The following is a 23,283-nucleotide window of genomic DNA, read 5'->3' on the forward strand; positions in this document are numbered from 1 at the left end:
TGACGTTTTTCCTGGTACGCGCATGGAGACACCAGAAACATGTCGTGGGGATGGCGTACAAAATCTAACGCGTAACCATGTCTTATCACTGTGAGGACCCACTGGTCCGACGTCACCTTGGCCCATTCCTCATTAAAAAAAAAAAAAAAAGGTACAGTCTGCCCCCCACGACGACCTCCGAAGAATGGGCCAGCCTCATCTCATTGTGAGGATTTGGCTCCAGGGGCAGCTTGGGAAGCTCCAGACCTTCCGAATCGGTGGCCACGAAAGGACTGAGACCAGGACTGCTGTCTGTAGTGCCTGGCCTAAAGGTAGGAACCGCAGACCTGGCTGGATGAAACTTCCGATTCCCCCGAAAACGAGACCTCGCAGAGAAAGAGCCTCTCGACTTGGGCCGATCCTCCCAGAGATTGAATCAAATCCTCCAACTGTTTGCCAAAAAGCAGCTTTCCCTTAAAGGGCAAGGAGCTGAGTTGAGCTTTTGACGAAACATCCGCCGACCAGTTTCTCAACCACAGGAGTTTGCGTGCAGACACGGACACCATGGATCTGGCAGAGGCCCTCAACAGATCATGAAGTGCATCTGCACTGTAAGCGACCACCGCTTCCAGCCAACCCACTTGGAGAGCCTCACCCTCCGAAAGGTCTTCATTAGCCTGTAGCTGCTGAACCCAGCGGAGGCCCGCCTGTAAAGCAAAATTGCTACACTTGGCGGCTCACACCGCCAGAGCAGAGACTTCAAAAATCTTCTGGAGTTGAAGTTCCAATTTTCTAACCTGAAAATCCTTGAGGGCCGTCGCTCAGGTGACCGGGATAGTGGTTCTCTTGGTGACTGCCGACACCACCTTGTCCACCTTGGGAACTCGTAACAGCTCCAAAGCTTCTTCTGGCAAAGGATATAGCTTGTCCATAGCCTTACTCACCTTCAGCCCGAGGTCAGGGGTATCCCACTCCCGGACTAGCAAATCCGTGGCGGAAAAATGGAATGGAAATGAAGTAGTGGGGCCCCCTTAGGCCCAATAAAACAGGATCTATAGTCCCCTGTTTGGTTTCTTCCGGTGGACCCTCGAGACCCAACTCCCCCAAAATAAAGGGAATGAGCGGTCTTAGCTCCTCTGTTCTGAAGAGACAGACTACTTTTGGGGCGTCCCCCTCAATGACCTGAGCCCCTCGGACCTCGTCCGCTGGCTGGTCCGGATCCTCATCTACCCCCATCGGGGGTTTGGACTGCAAATCCTGGTCCTCTGAAGTATCCGTATCCGTCTGATAGCCACTGGTCTTAACTGGCGCTGCACCTTTGCGGGACCGGAGCCCACCTTGTCCGCTTCCCGGCTCCCCTTAGACCTGGGCCGCTTGTGATTCGACTTATGGGGAATACCGGGAGGGGGACTCTCCTCAACCTGCTTCTTGCCCGCCTTCTTGGCCTTAAAGATCTTATGCATAAGTAAAACAAACTCTGATGAGAAAGAAGAGGAGGAGTCCCCCGCCTCTTCAGGGCCATCATCTGTCCCAGTTGAATCTGGGTCTGCCTCCCTTGCTCCCGGAGAAGGGCTGTTGCAGGGATAAATCGGGGGGAGAATTCCCCTCCCGGTCCTCGTAGCTTTCCTGCCTGTGCTGCCTGAGCTCAAAATGGCCGCCGTTCCTCGCGCTCTGCGGGAATGGATCAGCCGAGGCCGACTGAGATGCAGGGGATCTCGAGGAAGCCGTGCGCGCCGATTACCGACCCTCCCAGGGTAAAACGGAGGGTCCCTCCCCTCCTGGAATTCAAGCCGAACAGAGTCCATTGCGGGACAGTTGCGCGAGCGCCGATGACCTGGGCATGACAGCCCTCCAACCGCGAGCGAAAGCAGCACCCCGGAGCGGTGAATCAAAAAGAAAAAATGAAGCCGCAGTGCAAGAAGGGAAGGGAGAGTCAGTGCAATGAAAAACAAAGCAAACTTTTTTTTTTTTTTTTTATATTTACCCCCGGGCCGGCACTGCAGCCCTCATGAGTCTCAGTTCCTTCTGGGAGGAGTGAGCCGGACTCTCCGGTATCACCCCCAGAGCTGCTTTGTCCTTGGTGCTCGGGTCCTCGACCCCTAAGTGCAGCTGCCTGCTACACAAGAGGGGATGGTCCCCTCAGGACCTCACAACCCTCCGGGCGGCTTGAGACCTCAACTTTTGTCTTTTCAATTGAATTCCTTTTTTTTAAACTAACTTTACTCCTAACAAACCTCTCTGTCTACTCTCACATCTCAATCAACAAATCTATTCTTTAGCTACTGATCAAACCAGACTGTGGGCTTTGCACCTCAACCATCTGCTGGAGACAGAGGAATACTGGCAGACTGTGGGTGGATATATGGCAGAATCTGTCAAAACTTTCTCTGTCTCCATCTGCTGGAGGGGAGGCAAAACCCAGGAGTCTGGACTGATCCGGGTACGTACAGGGAAGGTCTTATTGGCAAACCTCTGTTTTGTATATAGTGTAATGTAGTAGTAGCACACATGGTGTATGTGGCTTGTATAGAGGTAATTCTCTGTCATGTCCTAGTCTGGCATACAAAAACCATACATGCTTGGATATGTTAATATGGCACAGAGCTCATAGTGGCTAGTCTAGTTTGAGTCTAGCATGACTGATTCCCATGAAGAAAGGTGGTAGGTAGTATGTTTGAATATTATGATGACAGAAATTGAACCTTATTTTGTGCCTATTTGTCTACACCTTGATTCAGAATAAACATTTTTTATTCTGTATTAGTGATATGTAGTTTGCCTTCTCTTGATTTTGAGGTGCAGGGCTTTTCCTTCAGGCCAGGAGTAAACAGTGTAGTAATACCACCATAGGATTAGACATATTTTTCTGCAGAACATTTCTAATAAAGTGGCACAGGAGCCGCTTGTTCTTCTTTCTCACACACTGCTTCAGTACGGTATGGGCAGCATCAATGCAAGCTTCCCACATCCATACACATTGACTGGCCTAGCAGAGGCAACAGCAGCACAAGATTCATACTCTGTGTCAGTACAGAACAGAATCATCATGGACATTTTCAGTAAAAGCTTTCACTACATTATCCTGCCAGTATAAATGCATCTTGCTGTGGAGGGACCAGTTACAATGTCAGTAGTGTACTTGTCCCTGTTGTATTCTCTCTTAGATCTCTGTGCTGAGTCTACTTACATCAAGCTCCCTCTCTTGGCATGTTTAAATTCTATCTAAAGTCCCACCTTTTTGCTTTTAAATCTTATACCTGATTGGCTGCTTTTAGTCTTGTTGTCTAACTTTCTTTTCTTTTCTTTGTAACCATTGTCTTGCTTTATGTTTGTTCAGCTCTGCATTTGTCATGTAGCGCTATAGAAATGTTTAGTAGTAGTATGTTCTAGTCAGTGCTGATTAAAACAATATTTGTTTTCAAACATTTTTTCTACTAAAGATAGTTACATTTTGTATTTTAGGGAAAAAACATCAGAGTGAATTTAAGCTTCTAGTGGATCAAGTGAAAAACAGATGGGGCAAAAAGAGAAGACAAGAAGTCAAGGAGGAGGAACAGATAGGTGCTGAAGGCAATGTAAAAAGAAGAGGTGAGTGGTGCTGTGAAGATACCTAAAGTACAGCTTGATTCAGTAAAGTGGGTCCGCGGTTACCCTGCTCCTAACCCGCTTTCTACTCACTTTTCGGCCGCGTTAGTCCAACCCGCGATACACTATCCCCTTTAACCCATTCTTACCGCCTCTTTAAATCACCGGGTAATCCCTTCCGCACGCGGCATGTATATGAGATGTAAACGATCGAATTAGCTATTCCCTCCCATACAGTAACGCGCGCCCCGACTATCGCTATTTTACCCTGCCATTTTGCCCCGCGTTTAACCTGCTAACTTACCACCTACCCTTACCCCTGCGTTAGAGGCAGGGGTAAGGGTAGACGGCAAACTTTCCCCCAAAAGGAAACCTCTGAAAACCTAAAATCCCCTCCTCCCGAAACGACTCGTCATTACTTTTTGTTGCTTTCTTACTTTTGTTGCTTTCAGCTCCTTCCCTTCTCTGCCGTCCTCTGGAGGGGGCAGCCGGCGGCGAAAGCGGCTCGCAGTGGTCCCCCCCCACGCAGGTCCCGGTTCTCCATCCACCCCAATCCTTCCTTCTTTCCTGGCTCGGCCAAATTGTGAAGCGGCTTGCAGCGTTCCGCCCCCAGCGCAGGTCCCGGTTCTCCTGGCTCGGCGTGAGGTGAGAGCCCACTGTTCTGTGTCCTCTCCGGCACGAGTGGAGCGAAGCGTTCTTTCATTGGCCTGAGCGCCTGATTTGAGCGCTCCAGCCAATGAAAGCACATAGATGGGCGTGCGTGACGCACGCCGTGATGTCACGCGCACCTGTCTATGTGCTTTCATTGGCTGGAGCGCCCGTCGATTTGGGCGCTCCAGCCAATGAAAGCACATAGATGGGCGCGCGTGACGTCACGGTGTGCGTCACGCGCGCCCGTTTATGTGCTTTCATTGGCTGGAGCGCTCAAATCGGGCGGTCAGGTCAATGAAAGAACGCTTCGCTCTGCTCGTGCAGGAGAGGGCACAGGACAGTGGGCTCTCACCTCACGCCGAGCCAGGAGAACCGGGACCTGCGCTGGGGGCGGAACGCTGCAAGCCGCTTCACAATTTGGCCGAGCCAGGAAAGAAGGAAGGATTGGGGTGGATGGAGAACCGGGACCTGCGCGGGGGGGGGGGGGGGGACCTCTGCGAGCCACTTTCGCCGCCGGCTGCCCCCTCCGGAGGGCGGCAGAGAAGGGAAGGGGCTGAAAAGCAACAAAAGGTAAGTTGGCACATGTCTAGCTGCTTCGGGAGGAGGGGATTTTCGGTTTTTAGGTTTTCATGGGTTAAAGTTGGGATCCACTTCCTGGTGCCTGTCATTTGAAATGACAGGTACCAGTGCACCCAGGATACTGTATAGGCGCTGTATTAAGCGCCTATACAGTAAAATGGGTTGCGCGGGCCTAACGCTGCGCAGACGCGGCTTGCATTTGCAAGCAATTTAAATAGAGTATCGAGCGGTATGTGATCAGAACTGTGCGTGCGGCAAACGAGGGTGCGCCTGGCACTGCCTCACTCTTTCTAACGCGACCTTACTGTATCGACCCGGTAGTTCATGAAAGGAGGCTGTGAAAACTCCACAATTACTGTGCTCTTTGCAGTGCTAAACAGTCTGTTTTTCCCAACTGGGAATCTTGGGATTCGAACCTGCAGCCATCTGGCTCCCACCCAGGGACTCTGTTGCTGAGTTAAAGGAGCAACTCCACTAGCTGTGCTAATAGATGATCCCTATCTATGTCAGCCAAGTTGCTCCTGTCTATCCCACCAAAAGACTCACTTTTTTGAAACCGCTTTTAAATCTTTTGCCTGATTGTCTGCTTTTAGTCTTAACAACTTTCTTTTCTTTTTAACCAGTCTTGCTTTATAAAATACCCCAAATCTCTTCTCCTGTATTGTTGTCTTAGTAGATTGTAAGCTCTATCGAGCAGGGTCTATCTTTTTGTATGTTTGGACAGCGCTGCGTATGTCATGTAGTGCAATAGAAATATTAAGTATTCCCTTATTTCTTCATAGAGGGCAAGCTGTAAGACTGTTTATTTTACTCCTTCACCTGGGGTTCCACAGTTTTATTTCCTCATTCTCAGGTGTAAGGTAACCCATGAGTAGAATACCAGTGGCCCCAGCACATGAGCCACTAGGCCGCCTTCAGCAGTATAAGGAGGAGTGCTGCTGTCCCAAGCCTACATGGAGTGGGTGAGGATCTCTAGGACTGTAGCCAGTGATGTTGGAACTGCATGTGGCTGGGACACAGCAGCGGTGGTGGTCTCCTCTGAGCTTGTGCATCACATGGTGCTGGATGACCGTGGGTGGTGTCATTAACTGCCAGCCAGGGTAAAGAGCCTTTTTTTCGTTTTGAGAGAGCACAGCCTCTGTGCAGAGAGGAAGCTGAATAGAGGTTGTCTCCTAATGATGGATCTCTTGACCATCTGTGTGTTCGAGGGAGGCTTAGATTTTCCTCTTGTGTTATGGAATGAGTATTTTATAGTGTGTGGACTGAAACATTTGAATAGGAGCTTTGATTACAGTTCCTCCTTGAGAAGAACAGATGTGCTAATGAATCAGGACAATGTATATAAATGCTAGCTAATATTTTGTTTACATTAGATATATTTGTGAATGGGGTATATGCATTTCAGATATCTCATAAAGATGACAGGTATATGACCTGCAAGTGCAAGGCTTGCAGCCCTCATATAACAGAAAGGAACTATGAACTCAGCGTGAGAATACACAGTGCTAGGTATTCTGAACTACTGATGAGTATATTGGTGATGGTTATAGTAGAAACATAGAACATGTTGACATATAATGAACATACAGCTTATCCACTCCTCCATCTTAGCTTTACAAACCTATCATTTCCCTCAGATTCCCTATGCTTGTTCCATTCTTTTTTTAAACTCCTACACCGTCCCTGTCTTTACCACCTCCACTGGAAGTGCGTTCCATGCATTGTCCACCCTCTCTGGAAAGAAATATTTACTTAGATTATTCCTGAGTGCCCCCTTTCATCCTTTTGCTATGACCCTCATCCAGAGCCTCCTTTCCATTGAAAGAGGCCTGCTTCCTGTGCATTTAATACTCGGAGGTATTTAAATAGAACTGCCCTATTAGTTCCAAGGGGGAGACTTTGGCCAGTCCTGGTTTTGAACTTACAGCCTAATGTATGATGGTATTTGTAGTCCCTGATTTTACCCACTGAAATCTGTGCTGCAAGTCTCAATACATCAGGATAGGGTTTTAGCTATTCAGAACTGGCCTAAAATCTCGCGCCTGGACCTGAGTAACTTGGGCAGCTCTGCTTAAATATCTCTATCATATCTCTATCATATCTCCTCTTTCTCTCCCACCAGAGATCTTTGTCTGTTCTTATGTAATTTATAATAAAAACTTTTAACTATTTTAGTAGCTGCCCTCAAGACTGACTCCTTCCAGTTTATATCCTTTTGAAGGTGCGATCTCCAGAATTATGTAGAGTACTCCACAAGAGGTTGCTCCAGTGACATAAACAGTGACATTTTTCAGCTGGCAATTTCTCTCCTTACGCACCCAAGCATCCTTCTGACTTTTGCTGTCACCTTATCTACATGTTTGACACCTTGAGTTCATCAAATATGATCACCCTCAGATTCCACCCTTGGTTTGTGAACAGAAAAATGTCTTTACCAAAGATTGTACCAACTCCTCACACTTTACCAAAGATTGCAACGCTTCAAAAGAGGAATTTGAAGTTAAAGCAAGCTTGTTAATGAAACGATTTAGAGATTGGGGCTATCCTGCCAAGGTGATTCGGCAGGCGTACAAGAGATCAAAGTACAGTGACCGCGCTCAACTTTTGAAATATCGGGTTCAAAAAGAACAAGACCGCCTGGTATATGTTTTACATCAAAGTATTTCTACTTCAGCGGTGATCACGTCAGTTAAAAGGCACTGGCATGTTTTAGAGCTTCACAGTGCGTTTAAAGATCTGCCTCTGTTTACAACTAGCCGGGGTTGCAACATCCGTGACAAGGTTGTTCGGGCTAATTTGGTTAGTAAAGCTAACCGGCCTAAGAATATGGGGGAACATCGTAAATGTGGGGCCTGTTCAGTGTGTGTGAACACAATTGAAGGTGATTGTTGGGTTGATGCAAACACAGGATATGCAGTGAGACGCAAATTCTGGACAGACTGTACCACGAGCAATGTGATATTATATAATCGTATGTGGTTGCCTTAAAGTATATATGGGTCGAACGAGGAGAGCTATCAAAGTATGTTTGATGGAGCACAGATCTAGGATTAATAATGGAGTACTATCAGCACCATTGGTGAGCCATTGCATGGAACAGGGGCCACCTCATGAGCCTGATTCTGCCAATAATCCAGTGGAGGACTGGATTTCCAGAAGGTGGTGATAGTGAATCTAGTCTCTGTCATCAATTGGCCAACCTGCTTTCTAAACCTGACCGGAATTAAAGAACCCACCCATCTTCCTAACAGCCCCAGCTGTGGCCCAGTATGAACCAGAAATTTCAAAACCTGGGTCCAAAAATAACGGACACTTTGGCAGTACCACCGAATATGAATAACGTTGTCAACTTCCCCACAACCCCTCCAGCAGATATCAGTACCAGGGAACATTTCTGAAAAATAAATTGGCGTTTTATAGGTTCTATGTAATAAGTGGAACATCAATGCAGTGTGTCTTGCACAAATAGACTAGTGATGCGCAGGTAGCCATATATATTTCCAGTCTTTACTCATAATGTAATGCCTAGATCCGCATTCCAAGCATCAATGAGGGATTGTGGCATGCTCTTCCCAAATTTACCCTCTAGAATACCACAATATTAGTTTGATACCTTTAATATGCACATGTGTGTCAACGATGTAGTTCTCCATATCATTCAAGGCATGCAAAGGCTGCCTCAAGCTAAGACACCCAGCCACTGTGAGTGACATAGCTGCAGGTATTGGGTATGGAACTCTGGCTAAGATCAATGTCTTGCACCAGCATTTTAAAGGGCTATAATCCTTCATCGCCCCAAAGCTGGGATAAAGTCACCAGTCACTTCTCCCTCCATTCCTTAAAACTAGGAGAAAATGTAGAACTGGACAAAATAGGATTATTGTGGAGGGGGGAGATCTGCAACAGCTTCCTATCATCTTGCCCCAGATACTGATTAACCTGCTGCCAAAGTTGTAGAATATGCGCAGACTTAGAATTAGCTCTGCTCGCTCTACGATGCCGAGGGGGAAGGAAGAGGCGGGCTAGACAACAGAGCTAGGTTGACCATATCTGTTTGCTTTGTTTCCAGCACTAACCAGGGAGCGCTGGTTCCACAAATCCAAGTCTGAAGGCAGACCAATCTGGCCACCCAGAAATAAAAGGTGGAGAGATTAGGCAGAGCCATTCCCACCGCTGCCTCTTCCTCCATAGTTAACTTAATCTAATCCTAGCTGGTTTATAATTCCAATTAAACCTTCCCATCCAACTATTGAAATTGAAAAACACCTGTGCTGGAATATGACATGGGGACATGCTGGAAGATATAGTAACTTGGGCAGCACGCTCATTTTCAGGAGACTTATTCTGTCCACCCATGTCAAGAATGCCACCCCCCCTCCTCCCCCAATCTCGTGAATTCTGCTTCAGTTTTCTAAGCAGCCCTGTATAATTTTTATGAAAAAGGTTTCAGAAATCTGTAGGAATGAAGATTCAGAGATATGTAAAACCATCTGGCACTACCCTGAACGCAGAGACTCAGTCAGCTATCACTGACCTAAGGGTCAGCTTTATAAATTTTGCACTTGTCATAATTTTTGTATCCCAAAAGGGCACCATAGGCATTTAGCAATTCTAAAAAAAAAGCTGGTCCTGACACCTGAGAGTCTGTCAAATATATCAGCACATCATCTAAATAAAGTGATATCGTTTGTTTCCCCCCTCCCCTGCATTTAATACCCTTAACTAGAATGGTGCCTGATTGCTTCAGCCAAGGGCTTCGTAGCTGGGTCAGAAAGTAAAGCTGATAAAGGGCAGTCTTGACGAGTACCTTGCACTATTGTGATAAAGAGGGATAACGAACCATTAATCAAAACATGATTGCTTCGTACAGAGGTTTATTTACAGAATAATAAAATTACAGGCTCTCTTTTGAGGCTGCCAAACTCACATGAGTTGAGGGGGAGGCACTGTTGAGCGCATGTGAGTGAAGCTACGTCTGTCCCAGCAGTATTTCCCTCCCTTTCTCCATATTACTTTGATTTGATCCAGTATAAGTGAGGTTTTTAAGGTACCCGTTACCCTCCTGCTACTAATTCCTAGCTTTGACTGCTGAAAGTGCGGTCTTAAAATGAGTACTAGGCACACTCAATGGTACCATGGAGAGACCTATTACTGACTACTACAAAGAGATGGGTGAGTCAGAATGCCCGGAAAACAGTGACAAGAAGGGTCACGAGCGTCATGAGATTTTCGGGGCAGGTGGCCAACGCTGATGTTATAGCCCAGATTTTAGCAGAAACAAGTTTGAAATCTGATACAGCTAAGGACATAGGGAACATGCAGGCAGAAATCACAGATATTAAAAGCCAATTGGACGAGCTATGCCAGAGGACAGAAGAAGAGGAACGCAGAGTGTCTGATTTAGAAGACTGGGAGACGCCGGCTGTGAATTCTCCAGTAGAGCTGAGGAAAACAGGTCAAGCAGCTGCAGAATAAAGTGGTCAAGCTGGAGGACAGATCTCGTCTGGCTAGTGTCAGAGTGGTGGGAATCCCAGAGCGTATAGAGGGGTCCCAATGCCCGTGTTTTTTGGGAACAGCTGTTGAGTGATCTGCTGACCCCAGGTACAAATGACTCAAGTATGGATCTGGATAGGGGTCACCGCGTTCCCAGCCAGTGCTCAACCAACAATAATTTTCCCCGAGCATTGGTGGTCAAATTTCATAAATTCCAGACCAAAGAGTGGGTGCTGGAAAAAGTGTGGGAGCTGGGTCTATTAAGCTATCAAGGCCATAAAGTTTCCTTATTCCCAAACTACAGATGCAAATTACAGAGAAAACATGCTGCATACGGAGGGGTGAAAAAACTACTGCATGCAAAGTGGAAATTTTGTTTGCTGTACTCGGCCTGTCTGGCAGTACTAGTGGATGGGGGCTAGGAATAATTTCAATACACCAGAGAAAGTGACAATGTTTATCATGCTAAACAAGGGTGGCACTTCCTCTCCATGTGCTCCTAGCATGGAAAATCTGCAGTTGCGGGTTCTGGTGACTGGGTCAACAGTGTCGATTGCAGTTTGTTGGCAGTTACAGTGGTAGATGGCAGGGCCCCTGGATTTTTTTTTTTTTTAGATATGGGGGAATGGCCATTTCAGGCTGCGTGCATCGGATCCTTGACTGTCATGTTTCATCGCGCTCAAATTTCTGAGGCGGGTGGTTCCTCGGGAAGTCCATATGGAGGATCTGCACGAGAGTGAAGTACTCCTGTGATCTTCATCTTGAATGCACTGTTGCTGATCTAAGGTTGCATTAAAAATTGTCACAATGAGCAAATGCAAAAGCTTAAATATAGCAGGGGAGTATTCAGCAAGTTCCCCCCCTTTTTTTTTTTCTTCCTCTTCTTTATTTATTTAGTGGATATAACCTCGTAAGCAGTGATGGCGAGAAAGGGCTCCAGGTCATAGGTGGCAGGGGATGGGGAAAGAGGTGGATTCCGCAATATATAGGGGGAGGTTGTTATGGTTTTCTGTTAGCTTCTTTGGGGTTGTATTTTCATTAGGGGTAGGGGGTTGAAAGGGGATGGGTGGGGTGATGGGTCAGGAGTTTGATTCTTTTCAATGTCTCTTACAAAGCTCTCTCTTTAATTTCTCCATGGATTCTCATACTAGTAGGCCATGTCTGAGAGTTGGAGGCAGGCGAGTGTAACAGAAGGGAGAAGTCTATAGTACTGCAGCTTCCATGGCACTGCATGCTGGTATCCAGCGACATTCTAGTGCTCTCCGCTGTGACTTGGAGAGGCAAAATGTGCCAGCTGCTCGCTTCTGTGACATGTTGATGCCTGCCAGACTTCATAAAGTACTGGGCTGTGACAAGATTGCTGTGCTGCAGTTGCCCTCGTGGTTGCAAGCAACTGTCCTGCACTCTGGTGTTGATGTAGACACTACTGACATTGTTACCTATGGCCTGCATCCTGGCTTGGGGTTGGTTGGGTGGAGAGGGAGGGCGGGGGGTTCCAAGGGATTTGGGGAGCGAAGATGGAGTCTTGGCCCCGAGGGATCTCCCACCAGGGCAGAAAGCCTAGTCTTGCTCCCAGAGTCCTTCTTACTTTCACCAATGTCAGGGGGGGGGGGGGGGGAGGGGAGGGAGACTGAGTGGGTCATTGATAACCAAAGGATATGCTGTTTGCCTTCCTCAGTCGAGGCTAAATATTGGGTGGGTGGGTCGATTTGGTTTAGTGTTGGGGAAGAGGTTTAGGGTTAAATAATAAGCGTGCTGAAACTGCTTGGGCTGCATTACTTGTTTATCTTGTTAAACATGTGGGTATAGTTCCTTTACTGTGTGGGTCACTCTTCTTTAAGGCAAGGTGATATTTTCCTTCTGCTCAGGCGATCAGATATGTGAAAATACTGTATGCAATAAGTACTTCTATTATGTTTTTGGTTGTCGCCTTTAAACACGAGTGTGCTGGTTGGTTGTGTCTCCTTTAACGTTAGGGGGATCTCTTCCCCCTATAAAAAAAAAAAAGCGGCGTATATTGCAGTTCGCGAGTAGATCTTTTTTTTGCAGGAGACACCCCTAACCCAGCGGAAGCATGAGAAACTGAAAACAGGTTGGGCTGGGGCAATATATTCCTCCTCTTATAACTCTTGCAGTAGGGGAATTTGTATATTAATTGATAAAAAATTTGCCTCTGCAAGTACACAGAACGCAGGAGGTCACTGAGAAGAGATATGATATGCTTGAACGTTGTAGTCTACCAAACTTACACTAGTGAATATATATGGTCCGAATACCGATTAGCAGACCTTTTACCGAAATCTGATGAATGCTATCACTGTATTTGGCACTGATAACTTGTGAATAGGTGGCGACTGGAATGAATGCCCTGACCCAGCTCAAGACAGGACTTCTGGGGTTTTGGGGGGAGTCTTGTTTGCCGTCCCAGCACAAAAGATCTCACTGATACTTTTCCCTGGCTTGATATTTGAAGATGTCATCACCCGACAGAGATTACACTTACTATTCCCCCAGGCATGACTCGTATAGCAGAACGGACTACTTTCTGTGCAACCCCTAAAATCTCAGATAGTGAAATATTGACAAGCACAATCTCCGATCATCACCCTATCCAAATAGGTATTAATGTGGTCCCCTCTGGCCCTTGAGCCTTCTCATGGTGGTTAAATATGTCTCTCCTTGGGGACAAACATTTTCTGGGGTTGTTAAGGGAAGCTTTACTAGAATTTAATGAACTGAATCCTGAAGGGGATTATGCACCAAACTTACGATGGGATACTTTTAAGGCTTGTTTGCGGAGGGAAATTATAGCTTACACTAGATACCTTAGGAAGGAAAACAGAAAGAAGGCTGATGTCCTGATGGGTAAAATACAGGAATTGGAGGGAAAGCAGAAGATAGATTATTCTTCTCGCACCTACAAGTTGTTGGAGATACCACAAAGGGAGCTGAAAGCACTGGAGACTGAGAAAATTGGGAGGGCTTTGAAATGTACTAGGCTTAAATTTTATGAACACGGTGATAGACCAGGTGCTATGCTAGCGAGAGCAGTTAAATGGGTTGGTAAATCTAGTATACTGCCACGAAGAGCCAGTCAGGCAGGATTGTTACTGATCCTTCAGAAACTGAACATATGTTTCTTCAACATTTCTATGAACTGTATGGAGATCCCGACCCTAATGATCCTGACAGGACTGAGGCATTTTTGAGTAGTCTAGACTTGCCTCACTTGAGTGACATACCAAGGGATATATTGGCAGCCCTTATACTTTGTTAGAGATATAAGAGGCAGTTAAGGCACTGCCTGCTTAAGCGCCCTGGCCCAGATATGTATCTGATGAAAGTTTTCAAAAAATACCTGCCAGAGGTCTCTCTCTTTTTCAAGATGCGGGGGAGGAGAGGACATTGCTAGGTACTATGGCTGATGCGACTATATCATTCATTTATAAGAAAACGTACTAGAATGTGGTTCATATAGACCTATTTTCCTTCTGAATTTAGACATAAAAATATTGGCCAAATTTCTGCAGTTACATTTAGAAGTCGTTCTGCCCTGCTTAATACATGGTGATGAAACTGGATTCGTGAAGGGGTGAGTCTCCACCCATAACATGAGGATTGTTTAATATCCTTCACATGGCTGGAAAGAGGGTTATTGCAGCACTGATGCTATCCTTGTATGCAGAAAAAAGACTTTGATTGGCTGAGATGGTCCTTCCTCTTTCAAGTCCTTAAACATACAGAGTTGCCAGATAAAAACTGCATAAATAAATAAAATGTCAGCTTTGAGCGTGCAAGTTGTCACATTTTGGCGATTGCATTTTATGGAAGCTGTTCTTCCTAGCTTCACATCACAAAGACTCATTTTGCTGCCTCCTTGGCTTGGGAAAACTGTTGCAGCATCAGAGCAATGCAAAAATGGTTGTTAGAATTCAAGGTTCCAACATTAAACCCTCTATGAAAGCTCTTGATTTTCATCTTTTAATTTGCTTTAGAAAATTGAAGTAGAAGGAATGTGGGTTAAAGAGGCTGTGATAGATCAGGCAGGTCTTACTAGTGCTTGTTAGCCATATTTTGTATTAAAAACAATTGGGATTTGGTCCTCTTAAATGCTTGTTCTCATTACCACTGTAGTGCTACTCACCACGATTAATGGCACGTTCAGATTGCTTTGTAAAGGGTGGTACATATGAGAGACGTGTGTGCAAGGTGGGCATCTTGGGCAGGCAGAGGCTGTGGTGCATTGGGCAGCTGAGAGGGTAATGCTGTTTGCTTTGCAGCACCCACTCCTAGCTGAAACTAAAGTGATATGGATGATATTGGGCAATATCTTCAACCCTGACCCATGAAGTATGAAAGACTCGGAAGTCTTCCATTAGCTAAACTAATTTATGCTGTATGACTGCAACAAATATATAATGTCTTGAACTTGTCTGGTGAAGACAGAAAGAAACATGGGTCATTATTCAAACTTTGCTTTCCCTCTTCTGTAACATGCAAGAAGTAATGCTTGTGATTTGAGCGGAGAGAGACTTACAGAGTCCAGATGTGAAGGGTTAGCGCTGTGTTCTGTGTGTATTGTCCTTCTTGCATAGGCATTTTTGTAAGGAAAGAGATTACTCCCAGAACTGGTATCAAGATTTGTGCAGCTTGAACTAGTAGGGCAAATAAGAGACTTGGTGGAATCCTGTAGGTGTAATTTGTATTTCTTACTGTTTTCTATCTTAGCAGAAATAAAAAGGCAGCGCAGGGGGCGGATGTCTATTAAAGAGCCTGTACTGGAAACCACCATCAAGCAGGAGAGTGAAACTGGCCACCCTTGCAGCACAGGAGACCAGGCATCTTTTGGGTTAATCTCGGCTCCATTTCCTTCATCACCATTGTCTGCTGCCAGGTGAATACTGCAGAGAAGCATTTTGGATATCTGTATAGTGTGAGCCATCATCAAAAGGAAGGGCCCAGACTGCTGCAGCAGTGACAGCTAGGTGACATGTGGCTGTGCATGGAATGCTTTGGAATGTGTGACTTTGAGCTTTAACACCTGCAAGATGTAATGAAAAATGTAAAAAAAGTGTTTACCTGTATAACTTTGGGGTTAGTGCGTGCCAGGACTTGTAAGCTGCATGCCAAGTTGTTGTGTGGCCATGGTAGGGAGAGTGTTTGTGTTATCCAGGTTGCTCTCTGATAGAACCTAAGAAAGGTTGGTGTGCAGCCAGAGTTCACTCTGACGTTACAAATTTAAATGCACCATCTGCAAGTGCTTCAGTACATGGAAATATTTCTTTAAATAAACAAGTGTGCAGTATTCACTTAAGTAAAATTAAACTTTGATAGATACACAGAACTGCGGTTGCAGTAGCAGAATTACACACATCTTGCAGCTTGCAAGACCTGAATGAAGGGTTACATTCATTCCTGTAACAGAAGGCTGCATACATAAAGCCAGCAGCTGGCCAATCAGAACAGAGCTTTCATATCATTGTATATTAGGTTTGAAAAGCCTTTTGGGTCAAAAATATTAGTCTTCGGTTTGAAGAGGGCATGTCTGTGCAGTGTTTTCATCAGTTTATAACCTGTGTGTGTTGCTGAGAGCCTCATGATGGGCTCAAATCAATCTGCAGCACAAACTGACGGACCAATGTAATAAGACGTGTGCTCAAAACAGTCGCTTGTATTGAGTGCCCATGTTCCTAATGCACGCTCAACTACATCCCCTATGTGCCCGATGCAGTATTTAAATGCGAGGGAATTCGGGGCAGCGTCAAAAAGGGCACAAAGGGAGAATTGTACGTTTCTGGTGCTCAAAAGAGTTTATTGCAATGGGTGCTCAATACAAGCATCTGTGTGTGTGTTTTTTTTTAAATCTAGTTATTAATTTTCACATTAGCACAAACAAACTTTTATAGTTCATGCAAAGTTCCCTTTATGACAGGTAAACAAAAACAAAGGAAAAAAAATTTTCTACAAAAACAATAGTATCATAAGAAAATAAAAGTTCATAAATGGGGAGACAGGTGTTACCAGATTAACAAATTAACATTATAAATTCAGTAGTTCCTTCACACAAAACAATATTAAACTTGGTTTCTTCAACTAACCTATGTTTATCGTCAAGAAATATTCTTAATTGTGCAGATTCATAGACAAACCTATTCCCCTGATGTACAATAATATATTTACAAGGAAACTTAAGTAAATAAGCTCCCAAATCAACAGACCGATTCAGTAAAACCTGCGGGAGAGCTGGTACTCAGAGTTGAGCGCCCGCTCTCCCGACGTGAGCCTGGGCACTTCTGTGCGCACGATTCTCTATTTAAATTAGGCGTTGTGCTAATAAGGAGGCTCTAGGGAAAACCGACACTTAATTTTACCGGTGTCTGTTTTCGAACCCATTGATAGCCACAGGTTTCGAAAACGGACGCTGGCAAAATTGAGCGTCCGTTTTCGAACCCGTCAACCGGCGGGCATATTTTATTTTTGGGGGTGGGAGGGATTTTTTTATTTTTGGTGCCTCCAACTTAATATCATGCCCTTGGACAGGCGTTAATTTCTGAGAGTAAAATGTGCGGCTTGGCTGCATATTTTACTTTAAGTATTCTGAGGTAATAACTAATAGGCTCATCAACATGCATTTGCTTGTGATGAGCGCTATTAGTTTCGGGGTGGTTGGCCGCGTGTTTTCCACGCGCTATTACCCCTTACAGTATAAACGCGCGGCCAAACGGGGGCACACTGTTCTGTATCGGCCTGCAAGAACTTGGGATTGTAATTGCAAAAAAGATTTCCTCTATACCTGAGTGTATTTAGAAAGATCTGGAAAAACATTCACTTTTCCTCCTATTGTGAAAGAAAAGCGTCAATAAAAAAAAATCCCTGTCCATACACTGAGGGTTTGGAACCAACTTGTGAGATATCTGGAACTCAACAGGGAAGCTTCTATTATTATGGGACCCATTTACGCTAACACGACTATCTCGGCCATTACCTTTGCTCCTGAATTCAAGGAATGGAGAGACTATGGTATCTTTAGCCTAGTGCAGCTATGGGAAATTGAGAAATTTCTCACCTTTGAAGATCTTAGCATTGAAATTGATTTACCTGTAACCACCCACGTTAATTACTTACAGCTGCAGGCAGCTCTGTCTCAGATATTTGATTTAACAACTGAACTTCCAGTCTTAAACGACTGCAATGCTATTTTTCTGACCCTGACACTTTTGAAAAAGGGGCATAATGTTAATTTACTGGGGTGTGCTGCAGGGCAAATTTGGTTCCTCTACTCCTGATAACTTAATTCGTCAATGGAATGTTGATCTGGGTATATCTCTTACTATATCTGAATGGAAATCTATATGGTCTATTGCTCATCGCAGCTCTTACTGTCAGCGGAGAGTCGAACTAATGGTCTGATTATTGCATAGAACATACAGAACCCCTGTTTATTACTCTAACATACTTCCAGAGTATAGCCCATATTGCTGGAGGGGATGTGGTGAACGTGGTGGTACTGTATAGGAATACACGATTTTTGGTGGAAAGTGGCTGCTGCCATTGTTGATATTATTAGGGTTTCCATATTTCTAGCACCTGTTACGGGCTTCATGGAAGGTGGGTTGGTTCTTTAGTCCCGAGGAAATCACGAAGCTTGGTGGACTACTTTTAGCAGCACATTTCACCATCGCAGTGCCAGGTTCAGCTAATCGCAGATATTGAAAAACTTCGATATGTGCTATGCCATGAGCAATTTAAATATTGTGCTATTTGGGACCCTACCATGATTATATAGAGAATTCAGATGTCACTTAACTACTTCTTATCATTTTATCTCTCTATGTATCTTGCTGTTGATAGCATTATTCTCCTTATCTCTACGGAATCAGCCCTTTAGGTTGACAGATGTTTGTTTTATTGCTGTTTGATAAGCACTTGACTGTACTCTGTATTATATATCCCATTGGGGTGTTTATTTGTATGATGAAAAATTTAAAAATAAAGTTATTAAAAAAAAAAAATCCCTGTCCATTTCTAGGGCAAATGTCACAGTTTCCCTTACCACTATATCATCCTGACAATTTTCTAATAAAGCTGAGACATCTAACCTACCAGAAGAAGTTAGAATATCTACATCATCTTCTTGAGATACAGCCAAACGTTTTTGAGAAGAAATATAATATACTTTATGCATAGGGTAATATATTCAAAATTTTAGAAAAATATTTTTTAACCATTTCATAGGGTGACATAAAGCTACTTTTGGGGAAATGAAACATACATTTCTATATCAGTTTTCAAACATTTCAGCCCTTACACGAAGAAATGAATTATCCTTGACCAACACACGTTGGAGATAAAACATCTGAAACCTGATTAGAGAGGGTACTATAAAGATTTGTGATGCTCAACAGAAAATTTAAAGTTTAACCACACATCCCTCGAATATCCTCAACCTGCTGCAATGAGGAAGCCAAATATTCTAAGGAAATATTCTGAGAGGGAATATTAGCATTTCTCTGAAGAACAGAAAAAACAAATGGAGCTAACACACAAGCTGGAAGAGGTGAGGAAAAAACCAACCTTTTGTCAATCCCAGAAATCTTGGACCCTCTATTTAAATTAGGAGAAGACAATATCCCTTCCTCTACCAATTCCAGAGAGGATCTAACATCATATCTCTCCAGCCACTCAACCTGCTTCACCAATGTCAGGGGCAGTTAGTTGGGAGTCTTCAGAGGTTACAGTATTTATAGGAGGTTGTGAAGGAGGAAACACATTGCTCAGAGGAGGATTTTAATTAGGTTAAGACCATCTAGTTATGGTTGTTTGGGTCTATGTATCAAAGCCAGCTACTCACAATGGAGTATTTTTGTGGAACAGATAGCTGAACTAGCAATATGTTTTTGTATTTGAATAAGTCTTATGATCTGATCTAAGAAATGTTAGATTAAGTCATAATTGTCTGAAAACAAGAATATTTTAAGCCTGCACCTGGGGTATTGGATCATAATGAAACTGCAGTTGTTCCCCTTTAGGTAGGAGATAAACATGTTTTTCTAGTTGGAGTGAAAAGCATCACATGTTCCTCTAAGATGGAGGACAGCTTATCTTTGGACTTAAATTGGAGGATAAGATCTAAGATGGAGAAAAGGGGCATAGTAATCAATATATTTTTATATGAAGGAATAAATCTCCTGCCTGATTGTCTCTATGAGGTGATGATTCATAAATCTTTGATGCAAGAAAATGGGTAATGTATTGATTGGCTGTATATGTGGGTAATGACAATGTGAAGGATATAACTAGTTGCCTGTGTAGGATACAGGGAGAGCAAAGTGGTTTTTTTTTTGTTTTTTTTAATTTTTTAAAAATCTTTGTTAGAATTGTTCTTTGTGTAATAAACCACCTAAAAGAAGAAGTTTTGCTTTCATGTCAGATTATTTTGGTCATGTCACTCTGAATTTAAGAATTTGCTCAGGAGACAAATTGGGACCTGAAGATCAGTTTTATTCTGAAGCCAGGAATTTTTATTAGGAAATAAGGGGATTGGTTTCCTAATTCCTACAAACACTGAAGACTCCACATTCTGCGTACCTCCAAGAGCACTCTCGACTTGGCTAGTAAATGGAATAACCCAAGAATCCAAAGGTCCAGAAGCAGGAGCAGGCATTGCTGCCTCAGGTGACATATTTTGGCCCTTCCTTTTCTTACCCATAAGGCTGCCAGAATCAAACCACTTGAGTGATTGAATCAAGGAGGTCAAAATACAAAGCCGCAGATGGACTCCTTAGAGATCTGCAGGATCCCTGCTGGACTTCCCAGGGGGCTCACAAGGAGCAAGCTCCCTATGCTCACTCCTTGCACTGCTGTCCTTGCACAGCCCACCGCAGTCTTGTGGGTCTTTATGGGCTCAAGATGCAAGAATGATGATGTCAGCGGGGCGCAGTTGGCAGCGTTTTTCCACCTGCCCGAGCACAGCAGCTGATCTCTCCCCCAAGCATGTTTTGACTGTATGTCTTTTTGGTTATTTTGCTGCGGTGCTGATTTCAATGGTGACGTTCATGATATCAGATGCCCATTACTATGGGCGTCTAAATTGTGCAGTCATAAGAAAAGTGTGCTTCTTTTTGATCAGATCAATATACATATATTTTTCTTCACCACAAGCAGTAAATTCAAGAGTCAGGATGATACTAAGGAGGAGGACACATTTATCACAACAATGAAGACCATATATATATATATTTTTTTTTAATGTTTCTTATGCGCGCATTAACTTTACTCCACCTCCTAAACTGAAGTTAAATTCCCTGCGTTAAAAAAACACGCGCTGAGTGCCCAGCCTTTGGGCATGTTTTCCTGCATCAGGCGGTAATAGCTAATGTCTTCATCTACATGGAATTTACATGTGTTGGGTGCTATCAGGTACATGTTTGTTAGGGCACGCGTTTTGGACACGCTAATCTCCTTAGTGCATTCGACGCTATTCTTGTGCACCCAAGCGCTAGGCTGGGCGCACCTTATTGCATTGGCCTGCCACTGTGCTGTTTGTTGCTTCCTTATTTGCTTATGAGCACTTGGCCACAGGTTGCTTGTGCCCTCGTCACTTGTGAGTTATGTTGTTAACCCCAGAGTGACGGAAGAATTAACTTCATGAGCTAGAAGCAGGTCCTCTGTACCAACTTTAAATCTGTAAATCGTCTTGCCTGTTCTCTGCTTCTATTACTTGTACTCTTATTCCTAACTTTTCTTTTTTTGTTTTAAGTCCTAATCTACTTTAGGAAGAAAAATTAAGAAATAGTGTGATCACTTAATGAAAAAGGCTCTCAAATCATATATTTATTTTCCTCTACTGCTGCTTTAACAAGCTGGTATAAAATTGCCCCTTCCACAGAGAACGTAGATATTATATCTGATTGTGGTTCTGTGCCCTCTGTTTTGGAATTAAGCACAAATCTCCAGCATGAACAAAAGTATTTACTGTTGCTTTTTATGTTAATGTTCGCATAAAGTCAATTCCATTCTTGTCAGCATATATTGCAAAATTAGACTAAAATAGAGAACTCAAAATTCTGTCACATAAAATAGGTATGGTATATATTAACAAGTTGTGGATGTGTGCACATTTTATCAGGTTTCTAGGGATGTTCTAGAAAGGGAGAATAGCTCATAAGAATTGCCATACTAGGTAAGACAGAGTCCATCAAGCCCAGTATCCTTTCTCGAGCAGTGCCCAATCTAGGTCACAAGTACATGGCAAGAGCCCAAACAGTAAATAGATCCTGTATTGCTAAAGTATGGGAATAAGTAATGGCTTTCTTGAAGTCCACCTGCTCTAAGAACTTTTCCAAACCTTTTTTAAAGCCAGTTATACTAATTGCCTTAACCACATCCTCCAGCATTGAATTCCAGAGCTTAATGGTGCGCTGAGTGAAAACAAAAGTTCTATTTGTTTTAAACGTGCTACTTGCTAACTTCATGGAAGGTCCTCTAGTCTTTTGGTATTTTTTTGAAAGCAGAAATAACCAATTCACATTTACTCATTCTAATCCACTCATGATTTTATACACCTCTATCATAGCCCCCCCTCAGCTATCTCTTCTCCAAGCTGAACAGCCCTAACCTCTTCAGCCTTTCCTCATAGGGGAGCTGTTCCATCCTCTCTATCATTTTGGTCGCCCTTCTCTGTGCCTTTTCAAATTCAACTATATCTGTTTTTTAAGATGCGATGACCAGAATTGCACACAGTACTCTAGGCGTGCTCTCACCAAGGAGCGATTCAGAGGTATTATGATATTCACCTTTTTATTTTCCATTACTTTCCTAATAATTCCTAACATTCAGTTTGCTTTTTTGACCTCTGCTGCACACTGAGCTGAGGATTTCAGAATATATAATATACAATCCTATGGTGTTATGAATTAAAAGAATCACATTTCCAAAAGTGTGATTGTTTCCAGCAGAGATATCGTATATCAAGTTGAAGCAGCTATAAACTACCACTTCATAATAAAAAAAAAAAATGCTTCCTTTATGATGACACCAACTAAAACCAATGCCTAAAAATAAGAGAAAAAAATGCCAGCAAACTCTATACTCTTGGTGGAGCTTCAAATATGAAAGAGAATGAGTCTGGGAACAGGTTGGTTAGTCTGTAGTGAGCAAATTAATAGAATCACTGCAATTTTTGGAATTCAGTGGATTGCAAGATCTGAAGCAGCATGGTTTTACTAGAGGTAAATCTTGTCAGACAAAGCTGATCAATTTCTTTGACTGGGTGACCAGAGTTGAAACAAGGGAAAGCACTAGATGTAGTGTATTTGGATTTCAATAAGGCCTTTGTCGTGGTTCCACATTGGAGACTTATAAATAAATTGAAGGCCCTTGGAATAAGACCTAGAGTGAATGTGTTAGAAACTGGCTGAGTGGGTGACGACAAAGGATAGTAGTAAAAGGATCTTTCTCGTGGTGGTGGGGGGTGTTAGCACAGAGATTGGTCCTTGGACCAATTCTTTTCAACATTTTTGTGAGCAACAAAGGAAGAGGATTGTTGGGAAAAGGTTTGTCTTTTTCTTATGATATCAAAATCTGCAACAGGGTGGATAGCCAGGAAGGTGTGGAAAACATGAGGAGGAATCTAACCAAGCTCAAGGAATGGTCTAGGGCCTGGCAGCTAAGATTTAATGCTAAAAATATAAATGCAGAGTAATGCATTTAGGTTGCAAAAACCAAAGGGAGAAGTGAAATTCTTATAAGCATGGAAGAAGAGAGCGGGAACTGGGGGTGATTGTATCTGATCTTAAGATGGCAAAATAGGTGGATAAAACAATGGTAAAAGCCAGAAAGCCTTGGCTGCATAGGGAAAAGAATGGTCAGCAGAGAAAGGGAGGTGATATTGCCCCCGTATATGTCCTGATGAGACCTTACTTGGAGTACTGTGTACAGTTCTGGAGACCGCACTTTCAAAAGGATATAAACAGGATGGAGTTGGTCTTGTGGGTG

At 43.8% G+C, this 23,283-nt stretch overlaps 1 protein-coding gene across 7 annotated transcripts in view; it reads left to right on the forward strand.

The window, feature by feature from the left end:
* Window positions 1–23,283, forward strand: part of RAD18 (RAD18 E3 ubiquitin protein ligase) — a 320,686-nt gene that overhangs the window by 107,216 nt on the left and 190,187 nt on the right. For 6 of the 7 annotated variants that reach the window (XM_029601443.1, XM_029601447.1, XM_029601440.1 and 3 more), the window contains 2 exons: window positions 3,442–3,567; window positions 15,016–15,181. In XM_029601443.1, the coding sequence (XP_029457303.1) occupies window positions 3,442–3,567; window positions 15,016–15,181 (292 nt within the window). The remainder of the gene's footprint in view (window positions 1–3,441; window positions 3,568–15,015; window positions 15,182–23,283) is intronic. The other variant, XM_029601441.1, reaches the window with a different exon arrangement.

The sequence above is a fragment of the Rhinatrema bivittatum genome, chromosome 4 (assembly GCF_901001135.1).
Source record: "Rhinatrema bivittatum chromosome 4, aRhiBiv1.1, whole genome shotgun sequence".
Lineage (NCBI taxonomy): Eukaryota > Metazoa > Chordata > Amphibia > Gymnophiona > Rhinatrematidae > Rhinatrema > Rhinatrema bivittatum.